This window comes from Tursiops truncatus, chromosome 5, assembly GCF_011762595.2.
Source record: "Tursiops truncatus isolate mTurTru1 chromosome 5, mTurTru1.mat.Y, whole genome shotgun sequence".
Classification (NCBI taxonomy): domain Eukaryota; kingdom Metazoa; phylum Chordata; class Mammalia; order Artiodactyla; family Delphinidae; genus Tursiops; species Tursiops truncatus.
In genome coordinates this window covers 44744061-44771557 of record NC_047038.1, presented here as the reverse complement: position 1 = coordinate 44771557, position 27497 = coordinate 44744061, and the positions used below count along the sequence as shown (strand labels likewise).

Below are 27497 nucleotides of genomic sequence, written 5' to 3'. Positions count from 1 at the left end.
ACAAATTCTGGTATATACATAAAATGGAATATTATTCTGCCATAAGAAGGCTTGTGATATAAGCCACAACAGTCTTGAAAACAAGCTAAGTGAAAGAAAGCAGACACAAAGCCACATATTTTCTGATTCCATTTATAGGAAATATCCAGAAGAGTTACATCCATAGAGACAAAATGCAAATTGGTAGTTGTTAGGGGCTGGTGGTAGGGGAAATAGGGAGCAACTGCTTAATGGGTAGTTTCCTTTTGGGATAATGAAAATGTTTTAAAAATCAGAGGCAGTGGTTACACTATATTTTTAATGTACTAAATGTCAATGAATTGTTCACTCTAAAATTGTTAATGTAATGTCAATTTCACCTCAACAAAAAAAATAAAAATTTTATAATTTAAATGTTTACATATGCTATAAAAATGTAGTTCATGAGTACCCTAAGGAAAGAGATCTAATCCCATATCATATCTTAGAACTTCTACCCACCCAATGTAAGATTATTTTAAATTATTTCTTAAGACCCTTGGGGGGGAAACTTGTAAGTCACAGATCACAAAGACAGAGAAAAAAGATAAAAAAATAACCCCCCCCAACAGTCATTTCATTTTTGTTTACACTTCAATTCTCTACACAATGTAATTTGATAGTGAGAAATTAGATATATTAGAAGTGAAAGTAGGATTTAATTATAATATTCAAAAGGCAAATTTAAAAAAAATGTTAGCCAAGTTTAAACTTCAGCCTAAAAACTACAAAGAGGATAAACATATATATGCTGACAATTACCTTTCACAATAATAGGGCTATGATTATTTCTTACCTCGCTATCTAAAAAATCAGAAAGTAGTTTTAGAACATTCTTGGCTGTATCAGCCTCTTCTTCAGATTCTTTTGACTCTTGCTCTTCATTAGTGTTTACTTCTGCACCTTCACTTTGAATAGCTTTGATTTTTTTCGTTTTAAATGGTTGAAATCCAAATGCCATCAGTTGGTCAAAGATTGCCTTTAAAGCACTTATTTTTATTGTCACATCATCAATTTGCAAAACCTAAATCGAAACATGCCCCACCAAAAGCAAATTAGGTATATTTTTATTGTTTATGCTACATAAAATTAACATATATCTTATTATTAATCGAACTGCAACAACAGTGTCAAGTCTATATAAATATTTTTTAAAACTTAGAAGTTTATTTTAGTTATTTTTTTTATTTAGACCATGACACTTTTATATTTCCTTCAGAAAAATTCTGTCTTCAGTCAAAAAAAATCCCTGAAGTCAAGCTGAATTATATTATTTGTTCCTTTTATATACAAAAAAGTATATGTTTAACTATGATTTTATTATTTTTTTAAGATCTAGAAAAACTGTTCAATATATTGCAATTGTTTGGGGCCATCTATCAAGATAAAAACATTACATTCTAACCAATGAAAAGCATTCATTGGAACATCAGTACTCTTCTAGGTTATCAAGTTTCATTAAAGAAATTTTTCTTATTAGCTCAATAAATTCAGATTTCATTAATAGTGAATTCAGTTTTCATTGAACTGGACTTCTTTACAAAAGAAAGTGAACCATAAAACCCAGCAGTTTCTATGAGTCTATCCTGAATCCATAAAACCCAGCAGCTTGTATGAATCTATCCTGACTTAAGAAAACCAAATTCTTACATACCAAATTTCAAAGCCATGAAAAAAATAGAGCTGAATATTTCTACTATGAAAAGATTTACTATATTTTTTAATACACTTAAATTTTGGTCACTGATAAGCTACTTGGCTATACAGCTTAGCCCATAGAATGAAGAAAAATCACCCACAAGTTGGTCAAATGAATGAGTCGAGAAAAATGGCTCAAAATTACAAAACTTTGAAGGAAATTTCAAGACACATCTATTACATACTTTCTTATGGCAAGACTTGCAAATCTGCCAAAGCCAAATGCTTATTTATAAGAATGTACTGTCATGACTATTCACTACAAATTCTAAACATGCTACTCTCAACAGCATCTTGGTTTTCCTTGTCCTTCTCAGTCCCTCACTGGCTAGCAATAGCTCTCAATATTGGATATTTATTTAAGATTTCTAAATGAAATAATTTCCCTCTCCTGCCTTTCTAACAAGTGTGGATATATTTCTTAAGTCAATTTCTATTACTAAAACTTGATTTAAAAAAAAAACTGATTTCTTACTCCCCCAAAATACTGCTCTTTTCTCTTAATCTAAAATCTTCCAATGATAGCTCTGAAAATACCTTTATAAAGATAAATAATTGAATCTACTCAGTGGTTAAATTCTTTTGATTGCGAACCCCTTTGAGGACCTAATAAGAGCCCACCTCAAAATAACAGTCAAAATATAGGCAAAATTCCACAAACAATTTATTTTACTGCATTTGTATCTGGTATCATTCACATTTTTTTTTTTTTTTTGTGGTACGCGGGCCTCTCACTGTTGTGGCCTCTCCCGTTGTGGAGCACAGGCTCCGGACGCGCAGGCTCAGCGGCCATGGCTCACGGGCCTAACCGCTTCGCGGCATGTGGGATCTTCCCAGACCAGGGCACAAACCCGTGTCCCCTGCATCGGCAGGCGGACTCTCAACCACTGTGCCACCAGGAAAGCCCCTAAACTTTCATTTTTAAAAATTTTAATTCTATGACAAGGCTGCTATTAACTGTTTTGATTTGAAATTAAGGTAAAATTATGGAATGGTCTTGATAAGAAACATTCATTTATTTTTCACATGAACTTGATTTTGACAATTCTTTTTCACTACAGAAAATTATATAGGAGCAAACAGTATCAAGGCTCCTATAGCTCCGTCAAATGGGGTATGAGTTAGTATTAAATAGCTTCCTAATGCTCCAGGACACTTGTAAGCATTAAATTCATATTAATTTCTTCTGTCTGAAATGACCAGAACACTTATTATTGATGTTATGTCAGCAAAAATTAAAAGGATCAAAATCCACATTTCATCTTTAAAAGTCAAGTGAATTTATGTGTCTTTGGAAAGAGTTCTATGGTATTTCTTTTGCTGCAGTACTAGAAATTTTATATAGTTGTCTAACTCTAATCTCCTCTACTTGAAAACAACAACTTCTCAATACAATTTTTCAGAAGTACTCATAATGGTATATAGGGCATCTTAATGAACATTCTACCTCATTTGTAGAGTAAAAAGCGCTATACTTAATAAGCTAGACATAAATGAACCCTTCACTATCAAATTTTCTAGTAAGATTTTTCTTCCACTTAAATAAAAAGTAATGACCAGGGGTCAATCTAGCATTTAATGACCCATCCTCTAGAAAACCAGGAAATTGAAATAGAGAACTTACTGGTTTAATTTCTTAGCAAAACCTCTTTGAAAATGTAGTATTTTATTTCCTGGGCACCTATAAAGCCAATAGATTTCAAAATAGTAAACAAGACTCCCTTTAGAATTACTACCAGAATCACTCATGCCAGTACCTGCTGATATAAATAGTAATGACTTTGTATAACACAGGGAGATTCATTCATTCATCCTGGAGCAAAACCAGATGTATGGCCAAGCACTATAAATGATTCATCCGGACAAAGTACCAAGATTTTTCTTCCAGTTTCTTTGAAAAGAAACTGTACACCATTTTAAAGATAATACTTGACATTCTAAGTTTCCAAAAGGATCTCACAATAATAGAAATTTTTCTCTGATAACAAGCATGCGATGATAAATATAAACAAAGCACTGTCAGGAATTTAATCCTTGCACATTAAATGAACTGATTAGATGTCAAGTACTCCAAAAAAGGAAATTACAACAAAATGAAATTTCTGAGGACTGCCTTTTGACAAAAGTATGGTTTTAATTTTCTTCCTTTGATACAAGTCACAAACAGTTTCACCATTTCCAGAACACATGACTTCCCCAATTTCTCCCTAATTGTATGTTTTCTTTTTCTTGGCAATGTCATATGCAACATTAAAGGATGCTTCAAGATAAGGATTTTATGTTGGGGGAAAATTCAACTATTGGTTGAGTCTTTTAATATAATCTTCATAAAAATGATAATCCATGTTGTCATGTGTTATTTTCATGTTGAACATGCAAAGCACTCCCATTCACCTGTTGGCAAGCAATTTGCACTAAAATTCCTTGCAGCTTTTTTATCCCATTACGTTTGACAACACCAAGAGGCTACATGAATCACACTGTCTTTTTACAGGGGGAGGTGGAGGGAAGTATATTTTCCAAATAAAACTAGGCCCAAAAATGTTAAAAACATGTCCAAAGGAGTTAAAAAGTCAAATGCATTCTACTGATACACTAGACTTAATCCCCTCTTGTCTACTCAGTAGCACTCTAGCAACTGCCCTCTCTTCCCTATATTGTTTTTTTCCTTTCAAATGGGTCATTCTCATTAGGATTCAAACAGGCTGTAATTTTCTCCATCCTCAAATAATTCAAACCAAATCAAAAACTCTTTTTACCCCATATCCTCTCTTGCTACCACTCCATTTCTCCATTACTCCTAACAAAATAAAATCTTGAAAGAGTAGTATACACTGGTTGTCTCCAATTCCTCTCCCATAATTCTCTTTGGACCACTCCAACAGGCTTTGCCCTGTGCATAAACTAGGGCACATGAAAGTCACCAAACACTTCCTTACTTGCCAAAAATGGTCAACAATGAATCCTTATTAACCTGTCACCAGCATTAGACAGTTAGGTCACCCTGGCCTCTCTAAAATACCATCTTCACTTGCCCTCTAGGACATCACACTCTCCCCTAACTATCTACTTCACCTTGGTCTTTACTGGTTCCTTTTCATCTCTCTTACCTTAAATGTTACCTGAGGCCTAGGGAACTATAAAGTTGAGATCTCCTCTCCAACTATACTCATTTGTCAGGTAACATCCAGTTTCTAGGCATTGGATACTATTATAGAATAAAGACTTCCAGATTCCTCTCCCCAGCCTGGGCCTCTCTCCTATCTCCAAACCCACTTAAAAATGCCTATTCAGTATATCCACTTGTACCTCAAACTTCAAACTTACCATGTCCAAAACTGAACTCCTTATCTCACCTATCTGCCGTAAAACCTGTTATTCTGTTTTCCCCATCACAGGAAAGGGCAATTCCATCTTTCCAGTTATTCTGGCCAAAATCCTGTTTTCTTCCACTTCTTTCTCTCACACGCCACATCAAATTTATCAGCAAATTCTATAGACATTGTCTTCAAACTTAAATTACCATCACTTCTCATGACCCCAGTAATCACAACACTGGTCCAGGTCATCATCACCTCTTTCCTGGATTATTGCAATAGCTTCCTTATGAGTATCCTTCCTTCCATACTGTATCCCTATAGTTACTATAAGGGATCTGCAAACTATGACTCATGGGCCAGTTTGTTGCCTGTTTTTATACAGCCTCCAAGTTAGGAATAATTGTACATTTTTCAATGGTTAAAAAATAATATCTCATTATATGCTAAAATTATAAGAAATTTAAGTATCAGTGTCCATAAATACAAGTTTTACTGATCTACAACTACGCTTATTCAATTATGTATCATCTATGGATGCTTTCATACTACCACAGCAAAGCAGCAGTTGAGACAGACCATATGGCCTGCAAAGTCTACAATATTTACTCTCTAGACCTTTAGAAAAAAGGTTTGCCAACCAACCCATGGTCTAACCAACACTATATCCAGTCACAGCATAAAAATCCCCTACTCAAAATCTTCCAATTCTGGGACTTCCCTGGTGGTCTAGTGGTTAAGAATCCACCTTCCAATGCAGGGGATGCAGGTTTGATCCCTGGTTGGGGAACTAAGATCCCACATGCCACGGGGCAACTAAGCCCTTGTGTTCTAGAGCCCTCAGGCCACAATTAGAGAGCCCGTGTGCTCCAACGCCCGCACACCACAACTAGAGAGAAGGCTGCATGCTGCAATGAAGAGCCCATGCCACAACAAAAGATCCCACATGCCGCTACTAAGACCCGACACAACCAAATAAATAGATAAATTTTTTTAAAAAAAAAGAAAATAAAAACTACCAATTCTTTCCCATCTCATTCACTGTGAAGGCTACATCTTTACAGACTAGAAATCCCTAGAAGACATGGATGACCAGCTGCCTGCAAATCATTTCTCCTACTATTCTCCTCTTTGCTCAATCTGGCCTAGCCATATGAGCTCCCGCTCCTTTAATATGTGAAGCAGAGTCCTACTGATGGACCCCTTCCCCTGCTCTTCCCTCTCTTTGGAAACCTCTTACCCAGATCTACAAAGTTCATTCTCACTTCCCTCTGGTAACAGCCCAAATTTTGACTTATTAGTGAGGTCTTTCTAAACCAAACTGCTCCTTTTCCCTATTTCCAGTCCTCATTCCCCTTCTCTGCTTTATTTTTTTCCATCTGACATACTACATATTGTTTATTTTTCATTGTGTATTTCCTCTTCTAAAATGTAAGCTCCATTAGGACAGCAACTTTTATGTTTTTCATTACCTATCTTATTGTTTTCTAAAGTCTATAATAATGTTGGGCATATAATATACACTCAATAAATATTTGCTATATGATTAATTTTTTAAATACCTTAAATAATTGACATTTCATCTTTCTTCTACAAAAAAGTTTTAATAACAAAAAAATCAAAACATAAAAACTGAGCCCTTAAAAGTCATCCATAATCATCATCATCAACAAGCCCTGGAATCAATTAAACTTAATAACACTAGCAAAATCACCACAGATTGAGTATTTATCTCAAGAAGTATAATCAAGATTTTAATCACAAGATAAATCCTACCTGCAATAGTAATACAAAGTGTTTACTTGCAAAGTCCTGATTCTGTAGTCCACAGCATCCCAAGCACAAAACAGCCAGATTTCTTACTGTAGGATGAACACTTATTATTCCAGGAAGAATCTAAAATGAATTAGAAATTAAAATAATTTTGACTAGGATAAGAAATTTACAATAGTATATTTTAAAAAATGCAAATTTCTGTATGATTTTGCAGACCTACTTCATTTCCATGTAGTCTATTAACCCAAAAAAGTCAACCTTTGGTTTAAAAAAAGGTAAATATTAAATCAGTAAAACAGAAGAATACAGTCAGAGCAAAATATAGTCTGATCATGAGATACCTTCCCTCCACCTGCCGAAACTGACTCAATGGCTTCCCAATGCTCATAGAAAAGATAAAACCCCTTAACATAATATATGATACACCTCATTCTGTAGTCTTTCCCAGTATCACCTTATACCATGCTATCTCTTGCTCTCTGTTTATTCAATTGAGCTGATTTCAACGCCTCCCATTCAGTGCTGTCCACTAGAAATATAATGCAAGCCAAGTATGTCATTTAAAATTTTTTTAGTAGCCACATTAAAGTGAAAAGAAAAAGATGAAACTAATTTTAATACATTTTATTTTACTCAATATAGACAAAATATTATCAATACAACATGTAATCAATGTTAAAAAATTGAGATTTGTTTTTTAGCTGTGGCTTTTTTCATGTTATAAAAAATTGAGATAATCTCTGTTGTCTGTACTAAGTGTTTGAAACCCAATGTAGTTTTACATTTATAAATATGTATAAATATATATATATATTTGGACTAGATTTAATAGCCACAGGTTTTTAATATCCACATGTGGCTGGTGGCTACCATACTGAAGAGAGTAGGTCTAGATCATTCTTCCCTCTTTGTCACATAGTTAACGTCTAACTCAAACATCACCTCAAGGTCACCTTCCATAAATAGATGAAATCTCATTATCATAAATTCACATATGACCATAAAGCTCTTCTTCATAGCAACTATCAATGGCATAAGCTTTCACTTGTTTATTTGATTGATGCCCCCCCTCACTTGACCGGAAGATCCAAAAAGGGCAGTCTATATGTGTTCTGTACACCATGTGCACTCTATCCCCAGCACTGGGTGTATAGATGTTCAATAAATATTTGTTCACTTAATATATGATTTTTATTTAAAGCACAGTAATTTCATTAAAATATTATAACTCCTATATTTAAATACCTTACTCATTTACATCCCTCTATAGTCTCTTTCAATCTTTAGAAGATTGTTTTTATATACTTAAAATCATTATGACCATTCAATTTTGTGTTCTTTCTTCCCTCAATAGTGTTTCCCCACATATATATGTAAGTCTTTATATTTACTACTTCAATTGTGCAATTAATTATACCATCATTTATCATTCTCTTGCAATAGAACCAGACATAAAGTATACAAGCAGAACTTTAACAGTATCACTTTTCACTAGATATCTGCTTTGTTAAAAATAAAACTAAATTCTAACGGTTTAACAGATCTAGTTTTAATCAGCTCTGGACTGTTATAAACAATAATTGGTTTTCTTTACTACATTTAGAAACTCATGACAATCCAAGGAACTAGATTTTAGATCACATTCATTGGCTGTTTTTCACTAATCCCAAGTAAAATCAATTTGGGGAGAATCCTGGAAGAGTTTGGATACATTCAAAATTTGCTTTGGATAAGTAGCACTATTAAAAAGAATACTCTAAAGCTGCATGTCTAATACTGTCGCCATTAACCACATGTGGCTACTGAACACTTGAAATATGACTAGTCCAGATTGAGATTGTGCTTTAAGACTTAGTATGAAGAATAGAATGTAAAATATCGCAATAAAATATTGATTAAATGATGAAATTATAATATTTGGGGTATACTGGGTTAAATATATTAAAATATATTTAAATTAATGTATATTAGAATTAATTTCACATTTCTTTTTAATTTTTAAATGTGGCTACTAGAAAATTTAAAGTTACATGTGGTTTGCATTATATTTCTGTCAGACAACGTGGTTCTAAAGGCTTGAGGTATTTATATCCCTCTGCTCAGTAAAATGGAGATTACCTATGAAGGGTTACTTTAGTAAAGTCCTTAAATATATAATAATAAACAAATTCCCTTCACAGGGCTTACAATGTAACCTTCTCAGTCTTTCTACACAGCAAGATTCTGGTACTTAAATATTCCTTATGTACCTCAGTATTTCCTCTTACTATTCAAAAAATGAAGATATTCTGCATCTCTTTCCAGCATAAAATAATTTTTTCAAATTTTCTAAAGGAATAATTATAACTTATATACCAGGTCATTTACATGCATTATCTTAATCTAATCCTCACAATATGAAGCAGCCACTGTATTATTTTTTCTTTTTTACCATTTATATTTATCAGATGTTTAAAATCGTCTTTTCATTCTTTTGAACCCCAAGGAACATATTACTTATAAAATGATGAAGGCGCGAGCTAAAATAAAGCCTCAAAGTGCACCAACATACCAAAGATTCAATGATGCCATTCATGGTTGCACCTATACCTGTTGAAGTGCACATCTGTTTCAACAGTTCATAGCACAAAATAAGACACTTCTGTAGTGTTTCAGCATCATTCTAAAATGAAACACAAAATATTCAGCATTAGTAAAAATATATTCTGCCCATCCCTTAAATGTTTACTTTCTCGAGGCTTTTTGTCCAAGATATGTTGTCTCTATACACACTTCCTGCACAACCTTATCCAGTCACAAAACTTACCATTTATAAGCTGGTTCAACTATTTTCTAAGTTTCAGATTCATATATAAAACTGCCATAAGACATTTCCTCTTGTATGGTCCACAGGCTTCCCAAACTCAAAATGGCCAAAAGGGAACTAACCAATCATTACCCAAATTCCTCCTCCTGTGCTACCTCCATAAATTTCACTGCCATCTACCCAGCTGTCCAAACCAAAAGACCTAGGATACATTCTTGACTCACTCTTCTCCTTGTTACTAATTCTTAAATACTTCTCAAATCCATCACTTCTTTCCATATCCACCATCATTATCTTGTTCAGACTGCACTCATCTCAATCCTACATTACTGTTAACAGTCTTCAAACTAGTATGCCTGCCTGCAATTCATTTCCTGAGTAACAGTGATCTTTATAAGACATAAATCTCATCTTTAGTGGTTCACCATGATCTTTGGGTAAGGGACAATTTTTAAAATATTGTTTATACAAGGCCTTACATGAATTGGCCCTTAATTTCTTCCCCCCAGATTTATCTCTTATCTCTCCACCTCAATTCTTTAGTCATGTGGACCTGAAGTTTTTAAACACAACAGGCACTCTTTAACTTCTAGGCCTTCACACACGTCATTCCATCTGCCTATAACATTCCCTTAACAACTCACTGAGGAGAGATGACACAGAGTGCATTAAAAGCACAATCAAAGCCACTTGCCTGGGTTTGAATCCTGCCTCTACCATTTACTATCTGTATAACTTCAGGCAAGTTACTTGCCTTCTATAAAGTAAGGATAATTGTACCAATTCCATTAGGTCATAATGAGAATCAAATGAATTTATACTTGTGAATACCACAAAAAAAGGATCCTGTAACTACTTGCTTATATTATTTTTATTCAAATCTCAAGCTGAAACATTTCTTTTGGGGAAGCCAATACCACCCTCTCCATAAAACCCCTATACTTACCTGAACATAGCATTTATTATACTATACTGTAATTATACTGTAATAGATTTATAACCCTTAAAATAGGACAAGTGAACAGATAAATGGTCAAAGCAGGTAAAGTTAAACAGATAATAATAACCATGATAGATCACCCTAGTTAAAATTTTCCTAATTCAGACCTGCAGTTTATATCATTTTTCAGTTTATATTTTCATTTTTCACTTTAAATTTGCTCCTCAAATTTAAGAGCCTATAACGATCCATTGACTTGGTCAAACAAAAGAAATAAGCTACTTAGCTATGAAAATAAAATTCAGGCATACCCACTGGGAAGGTAGGGTGTTAGAGCAGGGATATCTATGGCTGCAGAGCTCAAGGACATAACATAACTTACAAAACTCTCCTGTATAGTAAACTCTTCCCTATCCAGCATTCTCTTTATAAGAATAATCAGCACTTCCCAAACCAAAACTACAGTAATAAATGATGTTTACTACAAAAGGCAAGATCCTAAAAGACCTCCTGAATTAAAGTTAATAGCAAATATTATAGTAATTGATACCATTTTACCTTACATTAAAATAATATTCATGTATCAAATACAACTAAGTTAATTAAAAAAGACTGCTGAAACGAAGCTTTAAATGTTATTAGATATATGTTTAGTATTTCTTTTTTTAAAAATTTTTATTGGAGTATAATTGGTTTACAATGTTGTTAGTTTCAGGTGCACAGCAAAGTGAATCAGTTATACATATACATATATCCACTCTTTTTTTTTTTTTTTAAGATTCTTTTCCCATATAGGCCATTACAGAGTATTGAGTAGAGTTCCCTGTGCTTTACAGCAGGTTCTTATTAGTTATCTATTTTATACAGTATTTCATTTAAAATAACAAAGTTACTTAGCTTTTTCTAAAAACAAAAGAGTAATTAAACTTTAAAAAAATATGTGTATAATTGCACTGTTACTATAGAAATTCTTTTCCTAGCAGTGGAAAGGTCATGAGTCTTCCACAAATAAGAGAAAGATGCATTTTCCTTTTCTAAACCATTCAAGACAAACAAAACAGAACAAAACAAAGAGAAGGAAACCACTGGAAAGCAGGTTTCCTTGGCAAGGAAGAAAGACTTCAGATTCTAGGGATTAGCATGACAAGGGAGCAAATCAAATAAAGTCTTAGCTACAATAATTAAAGTTCATTAAAGCCTTTCGAAGTCCAAAATAGAAAGGAACAGGCGGAAAAATATTATTTTTGTATTAGTTCATGGTATTGTTAAAAATCCCTCCTAGGGCTTCCCTGGTGGCGCAGCGGTTGAAAGTCCTCCTGCTGATGCAGGGGACACGGGTTCGTGCCCCGGTCTGGGAAGGTCCCACATGCCGCGGAGCAGCTGGGCCCTGTGAGCCATGGCCGCTGAGCCTGTGCGTCTGGAGCCTGTGCTCCGCAACGGGAGAGGCCACAATGGTGAGAGGCCCGCGTACCACAAAAAAAAAAAAAAAAAATCCCTCCTAAGTGAATATATTCCAGCAGCTGAGTTAAGAAAACAAGGTTTAGTTGAGATGATTAACAGTAGCTGAAATTTAATATGAAAAATGTATCTATACCTTCTCTATGTGGACTTCTTTAATTTCAAGTTGCTCTGTCTCTTTCAATAGGTTTATTTTGGCATCTTCTAACGCTTTTACTTCTTCTTTTAATTCTGATGCTTGATTAAAATCCTGTAAGTTAATGCAATTTTCCAAAGCTGCTTTTGCCTCAATAAGTTTAACTTTTATTTCAGCCATCTAAGAAAAGATATAAATTGTGTAAACACCAAACAAAAACTATTAATGTGAAATCTGTAGCAAACTGAAGAGTATTATTTAAAACCATTTCAACCATCTAGAAGTTAAGCAGTCAGGTACATACAGAAAAAGTGGTAGTCTTCCTGAAACAGATTGGCAAATCTTTCAGACTGACATAATCTGATAACATTTTAGATACTCTTATATAGTTTAATAGTTAACCAATAATTTGACTTTGTGCAATTTTGAAAATGTACAAGAAGAAATAAAAGACTTGTGCAATTACAATATACTCAAGCATTTCTTTAATTTAGAAGACAGTTACCTTGAGTTCCTTCTTTCTTGCATCAGCTGGATCATTATTAACACCAACAGTAACAATGGGTGCCCGAATCTCTGAGATAATTTCTGTAACCTGATAAGTTATAATTCAGAATACATGCTTTAATATATGTTATATATCAGAAAATGACATCGAACTGTTATACAAAACTCCAAACTGTATCCACAATCTCTTGAAAAATAGAGCAAAATATACAAGCAAAAATGGCACACATTCTATTTGCTAGACAATTTTAGAAAAAAAATGACCAAACAATACATCTGACTAAAAACCCTTAAGATTATGGGAAGGTAAATAGGCACATAGACACTGAAGATAAATTCTCTTTCATATAGTGCTTTAAAACAGAAAAAATGAAAAGAGCATCTAATCTTAGGCACCATAAAACTAAAATTTTCTGCCTAAAATCCTCAACTCCCTCCCTTGTTCAGCTCCAATGGAAGTGGAATATAAAAAATTAGAATACTCTTTTATTCTTCCTTTGGGTATACAAGGCATAAATAATGACAGCAGATTAAACACTTTTCTTTCAGAGCCACTAGGCATTGGAGTTGGCCAATTCAGGAAAAAGCTGCATCCCAAAGGAAGGTACCTTAAGCAGGTGCTGGATAACCACTAACTGGGGATGTTGTAGAAAGAATTTATGTTATGTATATCTATATAAGGAAGGAGTGGAAAAGACAACCTTTGAATTAACTCGCAACTCCAAGACTATACGATTTTATGAAAATCAACGATACAGGCCTCTCTTTTTGGGCTACCCCAGAGAAAATAACACTTGAATATAGTAAAATAATAGATAATATTTATTTCTGTATTTACCAAGCACTTTATGAACATTGCTTCATTGAACAATGAAAGATAAATTTCATTGTTATTCTTATTTTGCAGACAGGTAAAAATTCTAAATTAAATAACTCAGGCAAAGCCACAAATCGAGAAAGCGTCCGAGGGGATTTGAACCCAGGTATGTATAAATTCAGTCGGCCCTCAAACCTTCTAGCAACCAATGCCTATATGTCACCTCTTCCCTAACCTGCTCCATTTCAAACTGATTCAACACAATGATAGGTATGGTAAAAGAAAGGAGATATTTTTTAAAATGTGTGTGTGAGAGAGATTTGGTTTTAAGAAGTTTAAAGACTTGATAAAGAGACAAAACTAAAACAAAAGCAATTAAAGCCAAAAGTACTGAAAAGAGAATAAGACAGCCCTCAATGTTATTGACCAAAATCTTTTATTTTTATCAAGAATGAAGAAAATTACTTACAATCTGTGTTCTCTTATTATCATCTATAATAATGTGGAGCAGTCTCTCAACAAGAAAAGAAATTAGGGATATTGGGGTGGTGGGTAGAGTAAGAATCTCCTGTAAGATAGCCAGCAGTCGTTTCCTGCATTCAAAAAGAACTATTTTAATTTCAGTACAAGAGTAGAAACACATTATATCTCTAACGTTTCACCTATTCTGCAGACTTAATTACAGGCTTAATTTGTCTTCTTTTTTATATTTATCACTATAGGTACAAAAATATATGTACAGACTTTAGACCAAAATTCACGTTCTGAAAAAAATTTATAAATGGCCCTATAATCTTTCATAAATCAACATGATGAAATGACAAAATACCATATTTGAATCAAATCTTTTAGACAGTATTTATTAGAGAGGACTAGTAATACTAATAGAAATTTTTAAGCAAAAACCTGCAATTTTATTGATTTATTCTCAAGGAACTGAATTAGAAACTTATATTTCCATATATACATATATTCATAGAGAGAAAAATTAGGAGAGAGACAGTATATAAATATATTTCCTCTTACATACTCCATATATATTATATAAGAGGAAAGAGAACACTTCATATAACACTTTAGGGAGCTAGGTTAAATATATTTAATCATATTGTAACAAGACTATATTTCAACACATAAAATTAGAAGCGCAAATAAGAACAAGGGTTTACATTTAAATGTACCTTCCTCCTTCTTCATTGGTATCCAAAAACTTGATAATTAGAATCAATTGTTGACCTATAAACTCTTTTGTCATCAAATTGCCAATATAAGAAAAATCACCTCTCTGTTCTTCATTAACAACCGGAATGCTCTGAATATAACTAAAACAAGCACAATTAATAAGATGTAGAATCTGTTTAGAAACATTAAACATTAAACAGCTCCCCATTAAGTCAGAAAAGGTCATTTTCTGCTCATATCAGTCCAAATATATGGATATTTATACCATGTTATACTAATCCAGATCTACAGAGTAACTTCCTGTGTTACTGTCATGAACTTCTGTGAACTTACTGGCTTGATTCAAAAGAATTTGGAAAATATATTTTCATTAAAGATTCAAATTTCCTATGGGAAATTTTCAAAAGGTACATATTTGTATCTCTCAAAATAACTATTTCAATGTCACTAGTATTCTCAATTATAAAGTTCTAAATCCCGTCTCCAAAATCCAATTATTCAGAAAGAGCTAGTCTTCCCTCGTCATCCTTAATTAACCATTATTTTGTTTAAAAGTATAGTAGTAGAAATAGTAATTACATAAGTAATGCATGAATACAACGATCTTTTTAAAAAAATCAGAAAAATATAGATAGCTTCATGAATTTGTAGTACCATTGCTTAGGGGCCCTACTAATCTCTATATTGTTCTTATTTTAGTGTAGGTGCTACTAAGCAAGCACCGTCAACTACCCTTTTATTTTTACTATCACTGCCCAAAGTAAAGCCTTTTACAACCCTCACCTAGATAACATTCAAGAGTCTACCAGAAGGTCTCCTTTTTTATGTGGAACAAAAATAGCTACTTAAAAACAGAATTAAGAGTTTAAGTAGAATTAAGAGTTTAAACCTATAGAACTAGGTGCCTTTAGGTTGGAAGTAATATATGAAATGATAATCCTGATGAAAAATGTCATTTTAAATTGTCAACAAAAATCAAGTTATAAACACTGCAGAATAATGATGAATAAATGAACTGACTCATAAAATGACAGCCAAGAGTAAATAAAAGCTCATAAATCTCTGGCAATGATATTAGGACCTTCAAGGCCATCAGCCACCCTTTGGATTCTAGCAGGAAACTAAAGCTACAAAACTGATAATTATCAAAATCAATAAATCAGTAGAGTTACTGATTTCTGACAAGCTAAGAAATCTTCACTCACCTTTGAATCCCTCCTACTTCTCCATCCCAGCTTTAGCACAATGCATAGTATCAAGACTTTGAATTTATTTTTAAAAATACCTAAAGAGTAGTTGTTTCATTAATAATTACAAATCCTGAACTGCATAAATACAACTTAAAATCGACCTACCAATTTTAATTACCATGAAATCGTCTCTTTCCAACCATTTTTAAAGGTAGTCATTATAATGAAGAGACCACTCAAGAAAGTCTTTTTTTAAACTCTCTAAGAATTTAAGGTAGATTTCTTAAAATTCTATTAGTGTCCCTTTTTCTTACTCAAATTTGATAGGCCTCATTTAACATCCCCAATTTCTCTCTTTATGTGAACACCTCAATTAACAGGAAATCATTTTGTATCAGCATTCTGAGTCACTAACTCTTCCTGCTACAAAATGTCTGAGAATACACTTGAGATTATCAAGAAACAATTTTTCCATTTAATTTTGTCTCTGTTCTTGAGAAAACGAATCCTATCTAGTGACACTGCTTCAAAAAGAAAATCATCCTATTTCTTAAGTATTCTTTCAATAATTAAATATGATCTTTAAAGTTTTCCTTTTTATATGTGAAAAAAACAAGTTGATCCAAGTAACTTATTTCAAAACTCACAGATTAAGTGACAAAGGAAATATAAGAATCCCTGACCTCTTAAAGTTAGAGGAACCAAGCTCTTTACATGTCAATTTTCAGTAACTAAGAATTAATCAATCTGTGAACCAGTCTTTGAGATGCTCACCCTCTGTTATTTAAATATAATATTTAACATTTCCTCATATTTTCTTATATTTTTTCAATCTTCTATGAGCACTTATTACTTTTATATAAACATATATTATTAAGCATTGCATCAAAATTCATTCCTTTTGGGTACATTTCAACATGGCCCAAACACCATTATAATGAATACTCCAGTTAAGCATTAAAGCCTGAAATAATTATCCTTAAAACTCTAAGTAGATTCCCACGTTTTTCATGTTACTATGAGCTCAAGCTGTAAGTCTCCATATTGGCTCACATTTAAGATATTTATGGATTCAATGTTTTGCATACAAAATTCAAATACGTTCTTAGCTTCGCTCCCTAACTTATATGTGGGGCCATTATACACAAAAGCAGGACACTATATTTCACACCAAGAGAATTCAGGCCCATAATCCATATTATATGTAAAGCTTTTTAAAAACTGCATCAAAATCATGAAGTTAAAAATCTACACACCAATATCTATTGAAAAAATATATAACCTTTGGCCCAGCAATTCCACTTCTGGGAATCAACCCTACAAAATCCCAAACATACATAAAAATGTAAAGAAAATTTAAAACACCTTCATCAGTGAAAACTGAAAACACCCTAAATGTCCATCAGTAGAAAAGTAAATTAAACATTACCACCGTACTATGGAGTGATAGGCTGTTATTAAGATTGCGATAGATTTGTACTGATATGTACCAATATAATGATCTCAGATAGTAGTTGAAAAAAACCAAAAATATGTATAATGTGTTATATTTTTAAAAACCATGCACTTAGTATATGTGTATGTGAATGTAGAGAAAGAGGGTTTAAAGTGTATACCCCAAATTGTTTAGATGTTAACTCTAAGGAGATTAATGGGATTGAGGAATTAGGAGTAAGAGGAAATACCGCACTTTTATTCTGTATACTTCTGTATTTGAATTTTGACAAAAATGCATTCATGTTTTACTTGTACAATTTTACTTGTATAATTTTGCGGTACGCGGGCCTCTCACCGTTGTGGCCTCTCCTGTTGCGGTGCACAGGCTCCGGATGCGCAGGCTCAGCAGCCATGGCTCACAGGCCCAGCCGCTCCACAGCATGTGGGATCTTCCCGGACTGGGGCATGAACCCACGTCCCCTGCATCGGCAGGCGGACTCTCAACCACTGCGCCACCAGGGAAACCCTACTTGTATAATTTTAAAGTGAACCAAGTAGAAACTAGAGTAATTCAAATAATTTAAGAAAAAGATATTTTGAAAAAACTTTTTAAAAAACAAAAGCCAAACCGTAACAGTTTTAATTAATACTAAAACTGGCCAGAGGTCCACCCTGTCAGTTGGAAAACTATGGCCCATGCACCAGAGAGAGCCTGCTGCTTGTTTTTGTACAGCCTGCAAGCTAAGATTTTTACATCTTTAAATGATATATATATATGTAAATATATGTGTAAAAATTATATGAAATTCAAATTTTAGTGTCCATAAAAGTTGATGAAAGATTTATCAGAAAACAATCACACTTATTCATTACATATTTTCTGTGGCTGCTCTTGCAGTACCACAGCAGAACTGAGTCGTTGGGACAGAGCATGGTCCACAGACTCTAAAATATTTACCGTCTGGCACTTAGAAAAAGTTTGCCAACCAATTTCAAAGAGCAACACATCATCATCAACTTTATGGAGAAATGTTCATCATTACATCTTACCAGTTTTAAGGAAATGTCCCAAAACATATTGACTTTGGTCTTTCAGTATACTGACCAGCACAGGATATTCTTTAGAAAGACTCAATGTGTATACCTATTTATCCTTGCCTGTCCAAAAAAATGGTTTTCAACTTATTCTCAATCAAGCATTGCTTTGAGGGAGGGGGCTGGAAAGTTAATACACACAACAACACAAGTACAACACAAGTACATACCAAACCAAAGAAAACAATTTTACCTTAGTAAATACTCAGCATATACTACAGGCTCTGGCAAAATCTGCTCTAAAAATTCTTCACCTTCATCTCCTTTTGATCTCAAATATTCACAAAGGACACGCCAATACAAAGCAATTTCAGGAGTTAATGTATCTGCTGGAATCAATTTCCTTCATTTAAAAGGGAGACAGAATATATCTTAATATCCAGTAAAAATATGAACTGAGTAGAAAAGTGGGAATAAGCAGACTTGATTTATAACCACCATCATTTTAACTGCAGAGTCATTAACTTATCCACACAAAAGAGAATGAAAATATTTAAACCAAAAGAGAAAAAAAGAAAATCAAATGAGCAAACACAATAGGGATCCATGCTGTTGGACTTTCCATGGTAAGCTAATGCAAAAATCAAAGTAACAAAACAAAACAAAAAACGCAGCTAAAGTAGTCTATGATAAAGTAGTGAGTTCTAACACAAGGAGGAAAAAAAGGGAAAAAAGACATCCACCAGACTAAAGAAAAGACATGTAGATAAAAAGTACTGATACAATCTTAAGTAATGCAGAAGAGGACTAATTTTAATTGCAGAGGTTCATCCGTATCATATTTCAAATAATGAATACTTTACATACCTGCCATCATTATTTTTACAGATTTCTGCCAGTTCATTAAGAGGAGTCACTGAAAATAAGGCATTGAGAACAGAGACTGCCACTTCAGAAGAATTTTCCACATCTAACCGATGAAGCAACTCTAATATACTTCCTTCAGTGAAACGTAACCAGCCTTGGAGAAGATGCTTCTGCACTGCTTGTTTCACAGCATCTGTTAAGTCATTTGAAACACAGGTGAACAAAGTCTCCCTCTAGCTTCCATTTCCTATATTTTGTCAGTTTTAATTAACTCTTATCAGATCAATGTTAACTAAGTCGACATTTACTAGAAAAATGGGACCAGACAGAGGCAAAACAACGCATACTAAAGAAAAACTTAAAAGTACAATGATATTGTAAAAAGTGAAAAGTCACTGTGATGCTCACTTTCATATGAAAATGGAATAGGTCAGAACCAAATATACAACCACTACCACGGCCTACAAAAATATTTTTGCATTCCTTCTCCCCTGAGTTCACTGGGCTTCAGGTACTAGTCTAGACTATATATAATACCTATTATTTTACTTGTTGCCTGACTTCATCCATTTATTACATGATTGATATGTGCAGTAGTGAATCATACAGGCATATGATTGAAAAACCTTATTCTTAGTTTTTAAAGTCATCCTAGTCATTAGTCCTTCAAACTCATGTTTTCTTGCTACAGCAAAATTAAGCCATCTTAACCTTCTCATGGGGTTTGGAAATTTAAAATATATCATTCTTCATATCATTGCTATAAGTTGATTCTCCAGCTGTAACAAAGAGAAAAGGTGGGGGGGACTAGAAAAATTATACTGGTCTGACCATTTCTAATTGTTTCGGATACACAGAACACATTCATAGGAGGATATACACAAAAGGGATAAGACAGCATTTTTTTTTAAGGAAGCGAAAGGGGTGAAAAAGAGATCCTGCCCTACTTCTGATGTTATTTTTATAGCCTTAAGCTTTAGTTTCTCCACACATAAAACACAGAAAAATTAAAACAAACTGCTACTTCTAAGTACCAAGACCTTTAACCCTAGAAAATGTATTCTATACAATACACGTAGATAAACTTTGACAGGCTGTGGGAATGATAGGCTTACCTGACCTAATTTAGGACACTCTCCTAAACCTTTTAAATCTAACCTCAAAATCTACTAATGTTTTGTCTATAATGATATCTAACTTACCTGATCTGTCATTAAGACCTTGTTGAAGGAGCATTACTCTCTGAGCAATGGACATAGCTCTCATGTGAACCTTTTCAGCTAAAACCTTAAAGAGATGATAATAAAAAAATGGCCATTAAACTCAATATAATTTATGTATTTTATAACTAGTAATATCTCCTTCACCTAAGAAAATTATCCAGAATTTCCAAAAAAATTAATATCTGGTAACACATTAATGCAATAAGATTCTACCTAAATTATCTACACTCTCCGTCCATAAAAATCTCAATTGAATTATTATGTGCCAAATATTTTTCAAAAGTATTTTAGGAGGGATTACGGCAGGGAAGATGGTGGAAGAGTAAGACGCAGAGATCACCTACTTCCCCACAGATACATCAGAAATACATCTACACGTGGAACAACTCCTACAGAACATCTACTGAACGCTGGCAGAAGACCTCAGACCTCCCAAAAGACAAGAAACTCCCCCACGTATCTGGGGAGAGCAAAAGAAAAAATAAACAGAGACAAAAGAATAGGGACGGGACCTGCATCAGTGGGAGGGAGCTGTGAAGGAGGAAAGTCTTCCACACACTAGGAAGCCCCTTTGCGGGCGGAGACGGCGGGTGGCGGAGGGGGGAAACTTCGGAGCTACGGAGGAGAGCACAGCAACAGGGGTGCGGAGGGCAAAGTGGAGAGACTCCCGAACAGAGGATCGGTGTTCACCGGCACTCACTAGCCCAAGAGTCTTGTCTGCTCACCCGCCGGGGCCAGGGCTGGAAGCTGAGACTCGGACTTCGGTCGGAGCGCAGGGAGAGGACTGGGGTTGGCGGCGTGAACGCAGCCTGCAGGGGTTAGTGCACCACGGCTAACCGGAAGGGAGTCCGGGGAAAAGTCTGGACCTGCCGAAGAGGCAAGAGACTTTTTCTTCCCTCTTCGCTTCCTGGTACGCGGGGAGAGGGGATTAAGAATGCTGCTTAAAGGAGCGCCAGAGATGGGCGCGAGCCGCGGCTAACAACGCGGACCCCAGAGATGGGCATGAGACGCTAAGGCGGCTGCTGCTGCCGCCACCAAGAAGCCTGTGTGCGAGCACAGGTCACTATACAACCCTCCCTTCCCTTCCGGGGAGCCTGTGCAGCCCGCCACTACCAGGGTTCCGTGATCCAGGGACAACTTCCCCAAGAGAACGCACGGCGCGCCTCAGGCTGGTGCAACGTCACGCTGGCCTCTGCCGCCGCAGGCTCGCCCCGCACTCCATACCGATCCCTCCCCCCGGCCTGAGTGAGCCAGAGCCCCCGAATCAGCAGCTCCTTTAACCCCTGTCTGAGCGAAGAACAGACGCCCTCCAGCGACCTACATGGAGAGGCGGGGCCAAATCCACAGCTGAGCCCTGGGAGCTGTGCAAACAAAGAGAAAGGTAAATCTCTCCCAGCACCCTCAGGAGCAGGGATTAAATCTCCACAATCAACTTGATGTACCCTGCATCTGTGGAATACCTGAATAGACAACGAATCATCCCAAATTGAGGAGGTGGCCTTTGAGGCCAAGATTTATTATTTTTTCCCCTTTTCCTCTTTTTGTGAGTGTGTATGTGTATGCTTCTGTGTGAGATTTTGTCTGTATAGGTTTGCTTTCACCATTTATCCTATGGTTCTATCAGTCCGTTTTTTTTTTTTCTTTTTAAAAATTTTTTTTTAATAATTATTTATTTTAATAGCTTTATTTTATTTTATCTTACTTTATTTTATTTTCTTTTATCCTCTTTCTTTCTTTCTACTTTTTCTCCCTTTTATTCTGAGCTGTGTGGATGAAAGGCTCTTGGTGCTGCAGCCAGGAGTCAGTGCTGTGCCTCTGAGGTGGGAGAGCCAACTTCAGGACACTGGTCCACAAGAGACCTCCCAGCTCCACGTAATATCAAATGGCGAAAATCTCCCAGGGATCTCCATCTCAACACCAACACCCAGCTTCACTCAAAGACCAGCAAGCTACAGTGCTGGACACCCTATGCCAAACAACTAGCAAGACAGGAACACAACCCCACCCATTAGCAGAGAGGCTGCCTAAAATCATAAGAAGTCCACAGACACCCCAAAACACACCACCAGACGTGGACCTGCCCACCAGAAAGACAAGATCCAGCCTCATTCACCAGAACACAGGCACTAGTCCCCTCCACCAGGAAGCCTACAAAACCCAATGAACCAACTTCAGCCACTGGGGACAGACACCAAAAACAACGGGAACTATGAACCTGCAGCCTGCAAAAAGGAGACCCCAAACACAGTAAGATAAGCAAAATGAGAATACAGAAAAACACACAGCAGATGAAGGAGCAAGATAAAAACCCACCAGACCTAACAAATGAAGAGGAAATAGGCAGTCTACCTGAAAAAGAATTCAGAATAATGATAGTAAAGATGATCCAAAATCTTGGAAATGGAATAGAGAAAATGCAAGAAACATTTAACAAGGACGTAGAAGAACTAAAGATGAAACAAGCAACGATGAACAACACAATAAATGAAATTAAAAATACTCTAGAAGGGATCAATAGCAGAAAAACTGAGGCAGAAGAACGGATAAGTGACCAGGAAGATAAAACAGTGGAAATAACTACTGCAGAGCAGAATAGAGAAAAAAGAATGAAAAGAACTGAGGACAGTCTCAGAGACCTCTGGGACAATATTAAACGCACCAACATTCAAATCACAGGGGTTCCAGCAGAAGAAGAGAAAAAGAAAGGGACGAGAAAATATTTGAAGAGATTATAGTTGAAAACTTCCCTAATATGGGAAAGGAAATAGTCAAGTCCAGGAAGCACAGAGAGTGCCATACAGGGTAAATCCAAGGAGAAACACGCCAAGACACAAATTAATCAAACTGTCAAAAATAAAATACAAAGAAAACATATTAAAAGCAGCAAGGGAAAAACAACAAATAACACACAAGGGAATCCCCGTAAGGTTAAGAGCTGATCTTACAGCAGAAACTCTGCAAGCCAGAAGGGACTGGCAAGACATATTTAAAGTGATGAAAGAGAAAAACCTACAACCAAGATTACACTAACCAGCAAGGATCTCACTCAGATTTGATGGAGAAATTAAAACCTTTACAGACAAGCAAAAGCTGACAGAGTTCAGCACCGCCAAACCAGCTTTACAACAAATGCTAAAGGACCTTCTCTGGGCAAGAAACACAAGAGAAGGAAAAGACCTACAATAACAAACCCAAAACAATTAAGAAAATAAGAACAGGAACATACATATCGTTAATTACCTTAAATGTAAATGGATTAAATGCTCCCACCAAAAGACACAGACTGGCTGAATGGATACAAAAACAAGACCCATATATATGCTGTCTACAAGAGACCCACTTCAGACCTAGGGACACATACAGACTGAAAGTGAGGGGATAGAGAAAGGTATTCCGTGCAAATGGAAATCAGAAGAAAGCTGGAGTAGAAATTCTCATATCAGACAAAATAGACTTTAAAATAAAGACTATTAGAAGAGACAAAGAAGGACGCTACATAATGATCAAGGGAGCAATCCAAGAAGAAAATATAACAATTGTAAATATTTATGCACCCAACATAGGAGCACCTCCATGCATAAGGCAAATACTAACAGCCATAAAAGGGGAAATCGACAGTAACACAATCATAGTAGGGTACTTTAACACCCCACTTTCACCAATGGACAGATCACCCAAAATGAAAATAAATAAGGAAACACAAGCTTTAAATGATACATTAAACAAATGGACTTAATTGATAATTTATAGGACATTCCATCCAAAAACAACAGAATACACATTTTTCTCAAGTGCTCATGGAACATTCTCCAGGATAGATCATATCTTGGGTCACAAATCAAGCCTTGGTAAATTTAAGAAAATTGAAATTGTATCAAGTATCTTTTCCAACCACAATGCTATGAGACTAGATATCAATTACAGGAAAAGATCTGTAAAAAATATAAACACATGGAGGCTAAACAATACACTACTTAATAACGAAGTGATCACTGAAGTAATCAAAGAGGAAATCAAAAAATACCTAGAAACAAATGACAATGGAGACATGATGACTCAAAACCTATGAGATGCAGCAAAAGCAGTTCTAAGAGGGAAATTCATAGCAATACAACCCTACCATAAGAAACAGGAAACATCTCGAATAAACAACCTAACCTTGCACCTAAAGCAACTAGAGAAAGAAGAACAAAAAAACCCCAAAGTTAGCAGAAGGAAAGAAATCATAAAGATCAGATCAGAAATAAATGAAAAAGAAATGAAGGAAACGATAACAAAGATCAATAAAACTAAAAGCCGGTTCTTTGGGAAGACAAACAAAATTGATAAACCATTAGCCAGACTCATCAAGAAAAAAGGGGAGAAGACTCAAATCAATAGAATTAGGAATGAAAAAGGAGAAGTAAAACTTACACTGCAGAAATATAAAAGATCATAAGACATTACTACAAGCAACTCTATGCCAATAAAATGGACAACCTGGAAGAAATAGACAAATTCTTAGAAATGCACAACCTCCAAGACTGAACCAGGAAGAAATAGAAAATATGAACAGACCAATCACAAGCACTGAAATTGAAAGTGTGATTAAAAATCTTCCAACAAACTAAAGTCCAGGACCAGATGGCTTCACAGGCGAATTCTATCAAACATTTAGAGGAGAGCTAACACCTATCGTTCTCAAACTCTTCCAAAATATAGCAGAGGGAGGAACACTCCCAAACTCATTCTACAAGGCCACCATCACCCTGATACCAAAACCGGACAAGGATGTCACAAAGAAAGAAAACTACAGGCCAATATCACTGATGAACATAGATGCAGAAATCCTCAACAAAATACTAGCAAACAGAATCCAACAGCACATTAGAAGGATCATACACCATGATCAAGTGGGGTTTATTCCAGGAATGCAAGGATTCTTCAATATACGCAGATCAATCAATGTGATACACCATATTAACAAACTGAAGGAGAAAAACCATAGGATCATCTCAATAGATGCAGAGAAAGCTTTCAACAAAATTCAACACCCATTTATGATAAAAACCCTGCAGAAAGTAGGCATAGAGGGAATTTTCCTCAACATAATAAAGGCCATATATGACAAACCAACAGCCAACATCGTCCTCAATGGTGAAAAACTGAAAGCATTTCCACTAAGATCAGGAACAAGACAAGGTTGCCCTTCTCACCACTCTTATTCAACATAGTTTTGGAAGTTTTAGCCACAGCAATGAGAGAAGAAAAGGAAATAAAAGGAATCCAAATCGGAAAAGAAGAAGTAAAGCTGTCACTGTTTGCAGATGACATGATACTATACATAGAGAATCCTAAAGATGCTACCAGAAAACTACTAGAACTAATCAATGAATTTGGTAATGTAGCAGGATACAAAATTAATTCACAGAAATCTCTGGCATTCCTATACACTAATGATGAAAAATCTGAAAGTGAAATCAAGAAAACACCCCATTTACCATTGCAACAAAAAGAATAAAATACCTAGGAGTAAACCTACCTAAGGAGACAAAAGACCTGTATGCAGAAAATTAAAAGACACTGTTGAAAGAAATTAAAGATGATACAAATAGATGGAGAGATATACCATGTTCTTGGATTGGAAGAACCAACATTGTGAAAATGACTCTACTACCCAAAGCAATCTACAGATTCAATGCAGTCCCTATCAAATTACCACTGGCATTTTTCACAGAACTAGAACAAAAAATTTCACAATTTGTATGGAAACACAAAAGACCCCGAATAGCCAAAGCAATCTTGAGAACGAGAAACGGATCTGGAGAAATCAGGCTCCCTGACTTCAGACTATACTACAAAGCTACAGTAATCAAGACAGTATGGTACTGGCACAGAAACAGAAATATAGATCAATGTAACAGGATAGAAAGCCCAGAAATAAACCCACACACATATGGTCACCTTGTCTTTGATAAAGAAGGCAGGAATGTACAGTGGAGAAAGGACAGCCTCTTCAATAAGTGGTGCTGGGAAAAATGGACAGGTACACGTAAAAGTATGAGATTAGAACACTCCCTAACACCATACACAAAAATAAGCTCAAAATGGATTAAAGACCTAAATGTAAGGCCAGACACTATAAAACTCTTAGAGGAAAACATAGGCAGAACACTCTATGACATAAATCACAGCAAGATCCTTTTTGATCCACCTCCTAGGAAATGGAAATAAAAACAAAAATAAACAAATGGGACCTAATGAAACTTCAAAGCTTTTGCACAGCAAAGGAAACCATAAACAAGATGAAAAGACAACCCTCAGAATGGGAGAAAATATTTGCAAATGAAGCAACTGACAAAGGATTAATCTCCAAAATTTACAAGCAGCTCATGCTGCTCAATAACAAAAAAACAAACAACCCAATCCAAAAATGGGCGGAAAACCTAAATAGACATTTCTCCAAAGAAGATATACAGACTGCCAACAAACACATGAAAGAATGCTCAACATCATTAATCATTAGAGAAATGCAAATCAAAACTACAGTGAGATATCATCTCACACCAGTCAGAATGGCCATCATCAAAAAATCTAGAAACAATAAATGCTGGAGAGGGTGTGGAGAAAAAGGAACCCTCTTGCACTGCTGGTGGGAATGTGAATTGGTACAGCCACTGTGGAGAACAGTATGGAGGTTTCTTAAAAAACTACAAATAGAACTACCATATGACCCAGCAATCCCACTACTGGGCATATACCCTGAGAAAACCATAATTCAAAAAGAGTCATGTACCAAAATGTTCACTGCAGCTCTACTTACAACAGCCAGGAGATGGAAACAACCTAAGTGTCCATTATCGGATGTATGCACAAAGATGATGTGGCACATGTATACAATGGAATATTACTCAGCCATAAAAAGAAATGGAATTGAGTGATTTGTAATGAGGTGGATGGACGTAGAGTCTGTCATACAGAGTGAAGTAAGTCAGAGGGAGAAAGACAGATAACCGTATGTTGACATATATATATGGAACTTAAGAAAAAGAAAATGTCATGAAGAACCTAGGGGTAAGAGAGGAATAAAGACACAGACCTACTAGAGAAT

The 27497-nt window shown here is 35.3% G+C and overlaps 1 protein-coding gene and 1 pseudogene across 1 annotated transcript in view; both read right to left on the bottom strand.

Moving 5' to 3' along the window:
* Positions 1 to 27497, bottom strand: part of NCAPG (non-SMC condensin I complex subunit G) — a 46218-nt gene that overhangs the window by 14363 nt on the left and 4358 nt on the right. Inside the window, exons 5-14 of the mRNA XM_019928433.3 lie at positions 20387 to 20471; positions 19185 to 19377; positions 18571 to 18720; positions 14655 to 14795; positions 13943 to 14066; positions 12655 to 12744; positions 12150 to 12329; positions 9361 to 9471; positions 6810 to 6929; positions 815 to 1042 (exon numbers count right to left, since the gene is read on the bottom strand). Coding sequence (XP_019783992.2) covers positions 815 to 1042; positions 6810 to 6929; positions 9361 to 9471; positions 12150 to 12329; positions 12655 to 12744; positions 13943 to 14066; positions 14655 to 14795; positions 18571 to 18720; positions 19185 to 19377; positions 20387 to 20471 — 1422 coding nt within the window. The remainder of the gene's footprint in view (positions 1 to 814; positions 1043 to 6809; positions 6930 to 9360; positions 9472 to 12149; positions 12330 to 12654; positions 12745 to 13942; positions 14067 to 14654; positions 14796 to 18570; positions 18721 to 19184; positions 19378 to 20386; positions 20472 to 27497) is intronic.
* LOC117312536 (U6 spliceosomal RNA) lies at positions 15277 to 15377 on the bottom strand (annotated as a pseudogene).